This window comes from Gasterosteus aculeatus, chromosome 13 (assembly GCF_964276395.1).
Source record: "Gasterosteus aculeatus chromosome 13, fGasAcu3.hap1.1, whole genome shotgun sequence".
Taxonomy (NCBI): domain Eukaryota; kingdom Metazoa; phylum Chordata; class Actinopteri; order Perciformes; family Gasterosteidae; genus Gasterosteus; species Gasterosteus aculeatus.
In genome coordinates, this window is record NC_135701.1 from 22,380,883 (window position 1) to 22,394,618 (window position 13,736).

General features: G+C 44.6%; 3 protein-coding genes across 3 annotated transcripts; 1 reads left to right on the forward strand and 2 right to left on the reverse strand.

Moving 5' to 3' along the window:
* Positions 1-608: 608 nt before the first annotated feature.
* LOC144386251 (natterin-3-like) lies at positions 609-5,339 on the reverse strand. The gene is made up of 3 exons (XM_078086388.1): positions 4,882-5,339; positions 4,503-4,557; positions 609-1,861 (listed from the first exon to the last, which is right to left on the reverse strand). Exons 1-3 carry the CDS (start codon positions 4,882-4,884, stop codon positions 771-773), a joined length of 1,149 nt encoding a protein of 382 aa, XP_077942514.1. The 5' UTR covers positions 4,885-5,339; the 3' UTR covers positions 609-770.
* A 2,060-nt stretch (positions 5,340-7,399) lies between these two features.
* LOC144386380 (uncharacterized) lies at positions 7,400-8,259 on the reverse strand (the record flags this gene model as incomplete). The annotated part of the gene is made up of 3 exons (XM_078087434.1): positions 7,400-7,465; positions 7,550-7,997; positions 8,093-8,259. Coding segments are annotated over 3 exons (681 nt in total), but the record flags the coding sequence as incomplete, so codon positions are not given.
* A 31-nt stretch (positions 8,260-8,290) lies between these two features.
* Positions 8,291-10,804, forward strand: LOC144386381 (natterin-3-like). The gene is made up of 4 exons (XM_078087435.1): positions 8,291-8,320; positions 8,436-8,552; positions 9,105-9,177; positions 9,447-10,804. The coding sequence occupies exons 1-4, from the start codon at positions 8,291-8,293 to the stop codon at positions 10,550-10,552; spliced, it is 1,326 nt and encodes a 441-aa protein (XP_077943561.1). The 3' UTR covers positions 10,553-10,804.
* Positions 10,805-13,736: the final 2,932 nt, after the last annotated feature.

A 13,736-nucleotide genomic window follows, 5' to 3' on the forward strand; every position in this document is an offset into this window, starting at 1 on the left:
ATCCAGTGCTCAAATGATCTTTAGCCCTGTTTTTCAAATCTTCAATTCTTATTAAATCAATAAAATGAACCCTAAACAATCGGCAGAGGGCGACTCCTCTGGTCCCTTAGAAGTCCAGGAGAAAATGACTCTCTTGACTTATTCCCTCAGTAAACGTGGGTTTATAATCTCAATCGCTTGTCGGGCATTCACTAATATGGTATTAATATTTGATTTATTTTAGTATTTCACATTTTTTATATTTTTATTATTTTTTAAATAATTTTAATATTTCGGAGGTCGGAATTCTTTTTGTAGATGTATATTCAACTACTAATCTGTCTTTTGTCTGTTTTCAACATCTGGTTACACACCTTTCGATAAAAGCTGCTTTATGCAATTTGTTACTTTGTAGAGTAACAAAAATGTTGTCTTGTCTTGTCTGTCTACTGTCGCGCACTAACCGCCAAGACAAATTCCTTGTATGTTTGACATATTTTGGCTAATAAATGTTTCCTGATTCCTGATTCCTCCTGATTCCTGAATAACATTATATTAGCATTACCATGCTAATGATCCTGAATGTAACATGCACGCTGATTGAATATTTAAGTGACTCTGACACATAATTAGTTTGAATGGCATTGTATTTAATACATAACAAAGATATATTAAGAGTACATTAAGAATAAAACGTTGAGCAGGTACATTCTTCAGCCTCGTTACAATGTTACGTCTATCCAGCAAACAATTGATCATCCATTGAATCTTGAGCCTCTTCCATCGACCTTTCAGGGACAGGGCGTGGGATCAGGTACGGGCTCACAGGGATCCACCACAACCCGAACTTCTGTCATTTGGACACCTTCGTAGGTCCCAGAGATGGACATCGATTTTGTTTCCCCAATGTTGTAGGTGCGGTTGAGGTGTGCCGTGAAAGGGATGACTGCCCCGTACTTATAGCCCACCATACTGACACCACAGGAGTAGTTTGGTGGGACTTCGCACTCAACAGAAACGGTGTGGGTGGTCGACTCGATATAGGTCGTCCCCTTGGTGAACTCGTGGGTCGTCTCCTCGCTAAACCCGATAGTTGCGGAATAAATCTCGGGGATTCTAGCTGTGATGCTGGCCTCGACGCCAACTGTGATGGAATAGCTGGTGTCCCACCTGTGCTCCACTTGGTTCATCTTTGAGATCGTTGCTGTCGCTTTCACTGTCTGGCACTGGTAGTTACTGACAGCAGACCTGCGCATGGTCTCCGGAGGATAAGCGATGGGTTTAACCCCTAAAGTGTTATACTTGACCTCAGACAAGTTCTCACTGTATATGTCTTTGCTAATGGTCAGGACCTGGTAGTACCTGTACCAATACTCAGAACCTTCCCAGGGAAGGTAGAAAGCCTGATCTACAACATCCACCTTTCCGAGACCATAGTCGTTCTTCCCAACATACACTTCGTTGGAGCAGGTCTTGACGGAATGCGGCGACACGGAACCGTAAGAGCCATCCTTCCATTCCAACAACTCAAAGCTGTCTTTGTTCACGAGGATCTCAAATGGCCATAAAAAGCTGTTGAACTCTTTCCCTTTGTGGGAGTAGTGGCAGTAAGGATCTACGCCCGGGCTGTAGAAGCCGGCGTTGCACCAGAACTGGCAAACATAGTCGGTCCGCCCAACATATCGGTTGTAGATTGAAACTGCTTCTTTGGGGACGGAGCGGTTAAAGAACTGCCATTCCAGATTGGTTCGATCGATGTTGGCCGATGAGTATCGGTCCAGCTTGGTCTCAATCTCCAGGGGAGTTGGACGGGATTGATTTCTTGATCCGTTAGCAGTGATATTAGGAACCTTTTCCCCCAGACTCGGGTCCAGGAACAGGGCTGTAAACCAGCAGGAAAGAACGTTTAAGTGTTTACTGAATAGCATCCATCCAATTCACATTTTTAAGCCCAAAATTGTAAAACTCCCTCCAAAAACTCCTTCACAGGGTGGGAAAAAAATAAGCAGAAACCTGAGGAGGAGTAATGCATCTCCCAGAAGTGTTACGGTATGTCTAAAGACCCCCTAACCCCTAACCCTAAGCCTTTCACGGGGTCGTCGTGGTGCAGGGAGTATAGAGGGTGCGCTGGGAACTACAAGGTTGGTGGTTCAAGTCCTGGCTGCCCCATGTCCCATGACGAAGTGTCCCTGAGCAAGACACCTGACCCCTAATTGGGGTCAGGTGCAGATCTTCTACTTGCATCGGACCAAGGACTCATCTCTTTTCTTGTCTTGCTGGACCTCAGTGCCGCATTTGATACCATAGACCATTGTATCCTGTTGCAGAGACTAGAACATTTAATTGGTATCAAAGGAACTGCACTCAGCTGGTTTAAATCCTACCTATCGGACCGATCCCAGTTTGTGCTTGTAAACGGTGAATCCTCAAAGACCACCAATGTTGGTCACGGAGTCCCACAAGGTTCTGTACTTGGACCGATTTTATTTACCCTCTATATGCTTCCTTTGGGCGATCTTATCAGGAAACACCGCATAAACTTCCATTGTTATGCAGACGATACTCAACTGTATCTGTCGATCAAGCCAGAAGAGACGGACCAGTTAGTTAGACTCCAAGAATGTCTTGGAGACATCAAAACTTGGATGACTGGCAACTTCCTGATGCTAAACTCAGAAAAAACGGAAGTTATCCTGATAGGCCCGGAGCGCCTTCGAAGCCAGCTGTCGCGTGATACAGTTTTTATGGATGGAATTGCTCTGGTACCCAGCAGCACCGTCAGGAATCTGGGAGTTCTCTTCGACCAGGATATGACCTTCAACTCGCATATAAAGAAGACTTCAAGGACTGCCTATTTCCATCTACGTAACATATCAAAAATCAGGAACTTCCTGTCTCAAAGTGATGCAGAAAAATTAGTTCATGCGTTTGTCACTTCCAGACTGGACTACTGTAATTCTTTGTTATCAGGCTGCTCTTATAAATCTCTTAAGCCTCTCCAGCTGATTCAGAATGCTGCAGCACGTGTATTAACAAGAACTAAGAAAAGGGATCATATCACTCCTGTATTAACTTCTCTGCACTGGCTCCCTGTTAAATCAAGAATAGATTTTAAGGTACTTCTCCTCACCTACAAGGCACTTGCTGGTGAGGCACCGTTGTATCTTCAAGAGCTTGTAACACCGTATTGCCCTACAAGGCAACTGCGCTCCATAGATGCTGGGTTACTTGTTGTTCCTATGGTTTTAAAAAGTAGGCTGGGGGCCAGAGCCTTCAGTTATCAAGCTCCTCTTTTGTGGAACCAGGTTCCACTTTCAGTCCGGGGGGCAGATTCGGTCAGCTCTTTTAAAGTAAAACTTAAAACGTTCCTCTTTGATTCTGCCTATAGTTAGGGCTGGCTCAGGTTAGTCCGGACCAGCCCTTAGTTAAGCTGCTATAGGCTTAGAATGCCGGGGAAATTCTTAGGACACACCGAGCTCCTCTCTCACGCTCTCGTTCTACCATAATTCACGTTTTATTAATGCACATGACTAATTCAGCTTCTTTCCGGGAGTTTTTTTTGTGCTTTCGCCCCTATCAGGTCCATAGATCGTGGTTCCTTCAGGACCCTGGTCCTGACACCTACCGTGGCCATGCTGACGCCTGCTGCTGCCATCATCATCATCATCATCATTATTTTAGATATTAATAATATTACTTTACTCATAAACCGACATTACCCTCTCCTAAAATCTCTGTGCTCTCCCTCCCCACAGGATTCTGTGGATGGTGGTTCTATCTGATGGTGGTTGCCTCTGCAGTGGTCCTGCTGTGCGCCTGGCTTACTACTCACAATTACTTGAATCATTTCTGTCATAGGAATTGCATGTATTATACATTGTTCATTCTGTACACATGGCATCCATTGTAGTCTGTCCATCCCGGGAGTGGGATCCCTCCTCTGACGTTCTCCCTAAGGTTTCTTCCCTTTTTTTCCCTCTTGTAAGGGTTTTTTCATTTTTTGGGGAGTTTTTCCTGTGCCGATGGTGGGTTTCGGGGCAGAGGATGTCGTATGTGTACAGACTGTAAAGCCCTCTGAGGCAAATTTGTAATTTGCGATTCTGGGCTATACAAAATAAAATGACTTGACTTGACTTGACTTAATTGCTCCCCGGGCAAAGATGTGAAAGCCATGGGTTAAAAATGTAATGTAAGTTGCTTTGGATAAAAGCGTCTGCGAAATGACCTGTAGTGTGATAAGCAGTCATGTTTCTTTGTACTCAAATTACCTTTTTAGGATACGATCATGACAACATTTCCACAATATAGACATTTACATATTGTGAAACACACCATTAAAAACACAAAAAGCCCATTGGTCATGGGAGGAGCATTGATACATATGACTTAATTTGGAATTATTTGAGTGTTTTTTCTGATGATATTGAAGTGAATTCCTATTTTCAAATATGTATGTGTCCCTCCGTATTGTGTCTATTCTCATCCAATGTTAAGCAAAACATAAATGAGGTGATTCTGTTGACCTGATTCAGTGTGCAGAGCCTGCAGGGCCAAAAGCAGCAAAACTGACAGCTTCATCTGCAGATGAAACACAGAACAGAAGCACTGTCACCTGCCACCAAACCAACCGCAACATCCATTTAGTGTTCTGGTGAAAATGCCAGAAACAGTTAAAAGGAGACCGTTAAACACAAAGATAATGTGCACAGAAAGAACAGACTTTGACCGTGTGGAAGTGGAGCATCTGTATCTGGTCCATTCAAAGAAATATTTTATTTTAAACTGTGTAGAAATGACTGCTTCTTAATCAGGCACGTTTTTTGCATGAATTCACTTCATTACAAGTAACAAATAGTGAACAACAAATGTTTGAAGTGGTTGGAATAAATGGAAAGAACTCACCATCAGCTTATGCAACTGCCTCACTGCTCAATCTAAAACAAATATGTACTCTCTGTTGTTTGGGCTTTGACTTTGACCATTAAATAATAACAGTCTGTACACATGCAACATCCTCTGTCCCCAAACCCTCCCATCGGCACATGAAAACCCCAAAAAGTAAAGTAAAAACCTTTGATACAGGAAAGAAGCAAAGTTGGTTAATGAGGACAGCAATAGTAATGCGATTAATATTAATAATATTAGATGACAGAGATCTGATATTCAAAAGACCCCCTTTAATTATCCTATTTTGTTGCACTATTGCATTATTAGTTTTAACATTAATTAAGTTATTTACTATAACTCCTCCCCCGCGACCCGACCCCGGATAAGCGGTTGAAAATGGATGGATGGACTATAACTCCTGGGTTGTTTACCTTTAACTTAGATAACTGTGTCCGTGGGGCAGACAAGGTCTCTATAGGGTTCATTATGCTGAGTGACTGCTCAGATTGAAGCGCAGAGAAGTGTGTAAGACTGCGACTCTGCTCCCTGGTCTGAACTCTGGCTCATGGATCAAGTCCACTAAGAAACTGGGTCAGGTTCTTAGAAAGAAGTTCAGCTCCGTCCAAAGTGGGATGGATGCCGTCCCTCCTAATCGGACCAGGCTCTCCCCAAAACGTCTTCCAGTGATCAACGAAGCCCACGTTATTTACTGGGCACCCCCTCGACAACCAGCGGCGGAAGTTTGGGAGGGCGCAGAGAAAACTACGGTGTCCGACATTGTTTTAGTGTATGTGCACAGCAGATTTCAGAGAGTTAAATTGACTCTGTGATATTCAATTTTAACTCTTAGCTGATGTTTATATCGTCCCAATCTTGTCAGTGTTAAATCAACACTCAACGAAGTGTTAACAAGTTGGAAACATTTTTAACCCATGGTTTTCACATTTTAGCCTGGGGAGCAATTAGGGGTTAAGGGGTCTTGCTCAGGGACCCTTTGACATGGGACATGGAGCAGTTGGGGTTTCGAACCACCAACCCTGTGGTTCCCAGCGCACCCTCTCTAGTCCATGCGCCGCAGTACGTAGAGTTAAACCAACACCAAGAAGCGTGACACTGTACAGTTACATTTCCAACCTGTCACAGATTTCATTTAACTCTACTAAGTGTCGACAATTAATCTGATCTTGACACTGGATAATCACTCCAGCTCTTTTGTACAATTGACTCTGTAAGAGTTGAATCAACTTTTTGCAGTGTGATTTCAACTCTGCACTTCAACACTTTTGCGTAAGATTGGAAAACTAACTAAGAATTTTGCCGTGTACACACCGATTCCACATTGACTTTAGTGATGTGCGATTTATTTAAATTTTATGCTTTATTGATGCCAAACTTATAGCTGTAATGTGTGTAAAACTCACGCAGACGGTGGTATACTCTGAGTGGGACACTATAGGGCCCGCCCCCGTGTGATGGACAAGTATGAGACACGTGAGGAACACGTCTACACGCACACACGTAATGTAGGACAACATGTAGTGATGACCTGCCGGGAACGTGAGCCAAGAGGGCGGGACCGCCCTGTGCTCCAATGAGGGCCTCGGAAAGAGCCCCCTCCACCTGCTGTCTGAACCAATCACAAATGCCCTTAAGAGCTATACAATTTTGTGGCGCGCTCTGCTTAAGGGCCTTAGATTCTGCTGAACCTTTCAGCGGATGCTCGGTCCGTGCACGTTTAACTGCAGGACGCAACACTTCTTGGGTTAAATAAAGTATCCGCTTTGACTTTAAACATTCAGTAGTAGTTATTTTTTTCCGTCTCAACAGTGACCTCTGGGCGACGTAACCGTAAGTCACCGCCGACGTGAATTACAATCTTACTGTATTTACGTTTATCCTTAGCCAGCAGTTTAAGATCAGACTCAATGTCGCCGGCTCTGGCCCCCGGTACACATGTAACTATGGTCCCTGGTTTATCTTCTGGTTCCTCAGAATGGAGCTACCGATCACCAGAGTTGGCTTCTCAGCGGGTGTGTCGCTGAGTGGGGAGAAGCGGTTTGAAACGTGAAGTAGTTGGTGGTTAACTGTGTGCTTCCACTTAGACTTATGCTTACTCCGGACAGTCACCCGGCCTCCCGGCCGCTCGGGGGTTGCCGGGGGACGGCTAGCAGGAGCGAACGCTACGTCTATGTGGCCCTACGGGGGTGGGCTGGCTAACTGCTGCGGCTAACATATCCATTTCTTACTGTTCATATTGCATATCTATTTCTTACTGTACATATATATTTATTCACTTATTACACTTTACATATGCACATACTCTGCACTTTTTGCTATTTTGCAATTCTGGTTGGATGCTAAACTGCATTTCGTTGCCTCAGTACTTGTACTCTGTGCAATGACAATAAAGTTGGAATCTAATCTAATCTAACGACTGAGCTTCCATGGTGCAGAGACGTGCTTCTAACTCACTGAGCCTCACCTCCAACCGATCAAATATACTACACTTGCATGTACCATTGTCCGCAAGGGGCTACGGATAATGGTACATGTAAGAAGTGAAGAGGAAGTTGTAGTAATAGGAAGTGTAGAGGAATAGCTAAACATGATGTGACACACCAAAGAAAACATTCAGATTCTTACTTCGGACAGTAACCGGGGGACAGCTAGCAGGAGCTAACACTAGGTCTGGGTGTGGGGGGCTGGCTACAGGAGCTAACGCTATGTCTGGGTGAGGGGGGCTAGCTACAGGAGCTAACGCTATGTCTGGGTGTGGGGGGCTAGCTACAGGAGCTAACGCTAGGTCTGGGTGTGGGGGGCTAGCTACAGGAGCTAACACTATGTCTGGTTGTGGGGGGCTAGCTACAGGAGCTAACGCTAGGTCTGGGTGTGGGGGGCTAGCTACAGGAGCTAACACTATGTCTGGTTGTGGGGGGCTAGCTACAGGAGCTAACGCTATGTCTGGGTGAGGGGGGCTAGCTACAGGAGCTAACGCTAGGTCTGGGTGAGGGGGGCTAGCTACAGGAGCTAACGCTATGTCTGGGTGAGGGGGGCTAGCTACAGGAGCTAACGCTAGGTCTGGGTGAGGGGGGCTAGCTACAGGAGCTAACGCTATGTCTGGGTGAGGGGGGCTAGCTACAGGAGCTAACACTAGGTCTGGGTGAGGGGGGCTAGCTACAGGAGCTAACACTAGGTCTGGGTGAGGGGGCTAGCTACAGAAGCTAACACTAGGTCTGGGTGTGGGGGGCTAGCTACAGGAGCTAACGCTATGTCTGGGTGAGGGGGGCTAGCTACAGGAGCTAACGCTATGTCTGGGTGAGGGGGGCTAGCTACAGGAGCTAACGCTATGTCTGGGTGAGGGGGGCTAGCTACAGGAGCTAACGCTATGTCTGGGTGAGGGGGGCTAGCTACAGGAGCTAACGCTATGTCTGGGGAAGGGGGGCTAGCTACAGGAGCTAACACTAGGTCTGGGGAAGGGGGGCTAGCTACAGGAGCTAACACTAGGTCTGGGTGTGGGGGGCTAGCTACAGGAGCTAACGCTAGGTCTGGGTGTGGGGGGCTAACTACAGGGGCTAGGGTTAGGCGTTAGGGTTGCTTGCAAGCAGGAGGTGAAATACACCAGCACGTATCACAGTGGTGGCGTCTCCGAGCAGGTTTTATACACACATGTGAATCCTCAGTGGCAGGTACGAGAAGTTGCAAACCAAGTTGAGATATGAACCAAGGTTAAGATGGAGTGACACACACAGGTCCTTTGTTCGAGCAGACACAGCTGCACATGGAGACCTGTCTGTATTGAAGTCACTTCAATACAGACAATAATCACTCTTTTAGCATAAGACTATGTTACAACATCGATTTATATATTTGTACCTTTACAGAAAACAATTTAAATGCCAAAACAGAAGAAAAGAAATGTACAAACATTGTGCTTTATGCAGAAACAGTTAAAAGGAGACACAAACGCAAAGGTAATGCACACAGAAAGAACGGACTTTGACCTTGTGGAAGTGGAGCGTCTGTATCTGGTCTATTCAAAGACATATTTTATTTCAAACTGTGTGGAAATCACTGCTTTTCAATCAGGCACGTGTCTTCGTTACAACTAACGAATAGTGAACACCAAATGTTAAAAGTATTTGAAATCAGATTTTAAAAAACAGTCCAACATGATTTTTAGGGTGTCATAAACAAGGACATAAGATGTACTCATGGTTTTGGACGGATTTTGTCTCCAGATGTCAGTGTTGTTTCTGCTGGTCCTGCCGGCTCTGTCTGCGGCCACCCTTCACGATGGCTCAAGGAAGAGTGGTATTTCTTCTTTTATCAAGAACAAAAAGGATATTTGTTTGTTACCTATTCACTCAATTTATACCTGTTTAAGAAACATTTTAGCTGTGAGAGTAGATATTTACGTAAGAGGATCCAAACATGAAATGACATAAAAATGCTCAAGCTAGTGGATTGATGAAACACAATGTGTTAAAGTTTAACCAAATACTATTTATTCTGCAACTGCAATAAATGATATGGATGACACTGACATACTGTTTGTTCCCTGTTCCCTTTCTTCCCCCCAGTCCCCATACTGGAACTCGCCCCAAGGGACAGGACGCCTGACAACAACTCCAACACAACAATGCCAATAGCTCGAGTTCCTCGGTCTTCTCGAATGTCACGACAAAAGAGACAGACTGAACCTTCCATCTTGTTTGATGGTAGCCCAAGCCTGAAATGGGTCCAATGGAGCGGATCTCTGCCCGACGGTTCTGTTTCCATTTGGAACGACTATGAGAATCGTGTTGATGTCGTCTGCAAGTACGGGTGTCATGCAGGTTTCTACAACTCAGGCAAGGGAAGTTACTGCCAATACCCTTACTATAACAAAGAGCATAAAGTCTCTAACTTTGACATCTTGGTGAACAAAGATAACTTTGAGATGCTAGAGTGGAAGGACGGCTCATGGGGTTCAGTGCCTGAACATTCAGTCAAAACTTGTTCCGGTGTGGACATATATGTTGCCAAGAATAAGTTTGGTCTTGGGAAGGTACATGTTAGGAATGAGGCGTTCTTCCTTCCTTGGGAGGGTTCTGAGTATTTTTACAAGACCTACCAGGTCCTGACCTATAGAAAAGATGTAATCAGCGAGCACATCTCTGAAATCAGCTACGACGTTGGTGTGAATGTCATTAAGTATCCTCCAGAGTCCCTGTTCACTACTACTGTCACCAACAATGAGTGCAGTTCAGTAGTGAAATCCCCGACTGTCTCAGTGACACGTCAGACACAGACAAGGTTCGACTTCAGCTCCTCCACCAAATTCGGATTCAGCACGAGCTTCACGGGAGGAATCCCCATTATCGCGTCTACAACTATTTCGATCAGCAGTGAAAAGACATCCACATTCTCAAGAGGAAACACAAGGACAGACACGACCACCCAGTCTATGCCTCTGAGTGTCACAGTCCCGCCCAACCATTACTGCAGAGTCCAAACGGTGGTGCATAGGTACAAGGCCAATATCCCTTTCACTGCTCGCCTCACTCGCCGATTCACAAACGGGGAGGTCACATCGACGTTCATCACTGGGACCTACACCGGCGTGGATGCTGGAGAAGCTTCGGCTGTGGTGGAACGCTGTAGACCGGTTCCCAAGGCCGAGCCTTGTCCTGAAAGACGTTTGTAGTAAGATGTCGGGGGAAATTGGTGAGGCTCGGGAGGAATGTGACCTTTCATGTGAGCCTGTGACCAAAGGCAGTCCAGGGTGAGATAAGACACAAATGGAACCACACGTGCCTGACCTTTTAAATGTTTAATTGACTGGGTCCATTAAGGAAAGGTCACTTCTGTCTGTACTTACGACCTGTGGTGATGATTTCTGTATTCTTCATCATTTTTCTATATTCAAGTTAGCAATAAATACTTAATCACAAAGCAAGCTCAAGATACTTTTGATTTCTCGCAAGGGCTAAATCCACAAATTTCCACCACATAAGGCAGTTCCGTGTTTCTCCAACTTCTGAAAACCGAAATCAATTTACATCCTAGACCTTTGTTGCATTCCCCATTCACTTGGGCACTGCACAACCATAATACTACATTCCATTCCATACTACTACTTGATATATTACACCCAAGTATTAAATTCCTTTCCTGCAGATATAATGGGTGGATAATGAAAGCTGAAATGAATGCAAAGAACTGCTGAAAATACAAAAAATTAAAAGCACCATGTTTGATAGCTAAATGACACTTAGGGCTCAAATGCATTGCTAGAAAAGCTGCAGGCTGAACTGACATTTTTAAAGGGGGAGGTTGAAGTTAATAAACTCACGACACATGTAGGAGCCATTTATGTTTATTGTTGGCATGCTATTTTATTTTGTTTAGATATATTAATATTTTGGACACTAGGTGGCAGTGATTAGATGCACATGGTTGTATATGAGGGGCACAGGTGACAAGAAGTGGCGGACACACGTAGGGGGAGCACACACAGTTCTCCCAGACCACAGATCACCAGGAATCAGGAAACATTTATTTGTGCCAAATAATAAATATGCCAAACATACAAGGAATTTGTCTTGACGGTTAGTGCGCGACAGTAGACAGACAAGACAACAGTGCCCCGGTAATAAAATAAAGTAGAATGAAATACTAATGCAATGGGTTAGTAGAATAAGGCTATGGGTTAGTATAAACAGGGGAATAAAGTTAAAAATTGTAAATATTACAAAGTTAAAAAGAAAAATATTAAGCATAAAGTGCACTAACGAACAAGTAACAAAGTGATGAATTGCAGTTAAAGTGACATGTGCAGTGTGAGGGGGAGTGACCGGTGGAATGTTATAGTCAGTCAGTGGGGGACCGGCTCTGTTCATGAGCCCGACTGCTGACAGGAAGAAACTGTTGGTGTGGCGGGAGGTCATAGTCCTGATGGACCTCAGCCTCCTGCCAGATGGAAGGGGCACAAACAGTTTATGTCCGGGGTGGGAGGGGTCGGCCACGATCTTTTTAGCTGCTTCAGGGACCTGGAAGCGAACAAGTCCTGCAGGGACGGCAGATTGCAGCCGATCAGCCTCTCTGCAGAGCGGATGACACGCTGCAGCCTGCCTTGTCCTTGGCTGTGGCTGCAGCGTACCAGACGGTGATGGAGGAGCAGAGGATGGACTCCATGATGGCCGTGTAGACCAGGAATTGGAGTCCACAGATCACAATCAACCAGTATATTCATCTGTACTATGTACTGCAATAAAACCACTAGTCTCAACTGCAATAATCGTCGGAAAGTATTTGTGTGTCTGCGTAAAAACGTCACTCCTACCTGTGCGTGATGGCAAAGATACATTCATTGGAAAGAAGGCTAAAGGTACAGCAAAGCAAAGATTGAGATTAAAAAAAGGAATTAAATTCTTATTTTACAGTTAGGATCAAATTACCCACGCTTTTATTTTGAGTTCCCTAATTGGCACACTGTAAAAAAAAAAAAAAGAAAAACGGTTAAACGACTGGCAGCAACGGCTATTTCCAATAAAGTGCGAAAACCAAGTTTACAGAAACTTTCCTTAACAATCTTACAGAGAAACAATTTTATTTGATTGATTTTTTGTTGTATTGTGATGAAACACGTTTAATAAAGGGACTTCACTAAATATTCTGTAAAGAAAAACTGTTTATTTATTATTATGATCAAACGTGATAACGTTGCTTTTCACCACTCTGCAGCTGTCAGATTGGTTTGCAGCACATGGCAGATTTATGGTTTTGTACCTGCCTGCATATTCACCCTTCCTCAACCCAGTTTCTCTCTGCCTGGAGGTGGAAGGTGTTTGGTCTCCACCCACATGACCAGATGTCTCTTTGGGAAGCCGGATGTGAGGACACGAGTCCAGAGGACGGCCAGGGATGGACGAGGCTTCCAGAAGGTTCTTCCCCAGGTTGATGGAGAGAGAACATCAGATGTGATGGTGATGAGAACCTGTGTCCTGATGCCAGAGAGGCAGGATCAGCCCTCACTTATTTGTTCACATTACAGTCTGTACTTTTACTTTCTACCTTTTTCTCATTACTGTAATTCTGTAAATTACTACAGACGATTGAAGCAAACGGCTAATTTTCATTTATCTTAAAGAATTGTTATGTTCTAAAAATGTAATAAATCATGTGAAAGAATGTGACTCTTTTCTTTGAAGAAAATCTTACTTTGTATGACGTCACTGAAACGGTTCAAAGTGTAAAGATGAACAGTGAGTATTTTGTGTGTTTGTACTCTCAGTGTGTTGTGAGTGACAGTGTGTGTTGTGAGTGACGGTGTGTGTTGTGAGTGACAGTGTGTGTTGTGAGTGACAGTGTGTGTTGTGAGTGACAGTGTGTGTTCTCAGTGTTTGCTGCACTGAGCTTGTTTGTGTTAAGAGTTGTGTTGCTTGCAGTGAGTTGTGCAGGTGATGTGAGCGGTTGAGCTCAGGTGACTGTTGCTGCTGCAGACTGGAGTCAGAGTTTTGCACATGTGACTCCAGTTGTGTCCGCTGATGTTTAGCAATAAAAAAAAACCTGTAACTCTCTTTTCTAGGCCTCAAATTGAACCTCATGTGGACTCGCTCGTCCCCACGTGAGTCCCTTCAATGCATCAGCAAGTCTCTTCTGAGTTTTCCTTCAGAAACTAAAGGCCGCCGCGTGTTTCTGCGTCTTTACGTCGTTTCACTTCCTGGTTGTAAAGTCTTGCAGAGCGATTCACCTCCAGAACAACAGGTGGAGTCACGTGTTTTGTTGAAGACGACCTGGAGAGTCACGTCTTTGTGTGTGGAAGTCGCTGGTTGCTTTATTTATTGATCATAGACTTTATTGCCCCGTGCATCCACACTGCTGCTTTT

Excerpts from the sequence above, each read along its gene's own strand:
- LOC144386381 (XM_078087435.1), top strand. The coding sequence starts at position 8,291 with ATGTCTGGGGAAGGGGGGCTAGCTACAGGA. Across the intron at positions 8,321-8,435 it reads AAGGGGGGCTAGCTACAGGA|GGGCTAGGGTTAGGCGTTAG; the intron begins GCTAACACTAGG and ends GGCTAACTACAG. Across the intron at positions 8,553-9,104 it reads ATGTGAATCCTCAGTGGCAG|ATGTCAGTGTTGTTTCTGCT; the intron begins GTACGAGAAGTT and ends TTTTGTCTCCAG.
- LOC144386251 (XM_078086388.1), bottom strand. Across the intron at positions 1,862-4,502 it reads GGCTCTGCACACTGAATCAG|CCCTGTTCCTGGACCCGAGT; the intron begins GTCAACAGAATC and ends GCTGGTTTACAG.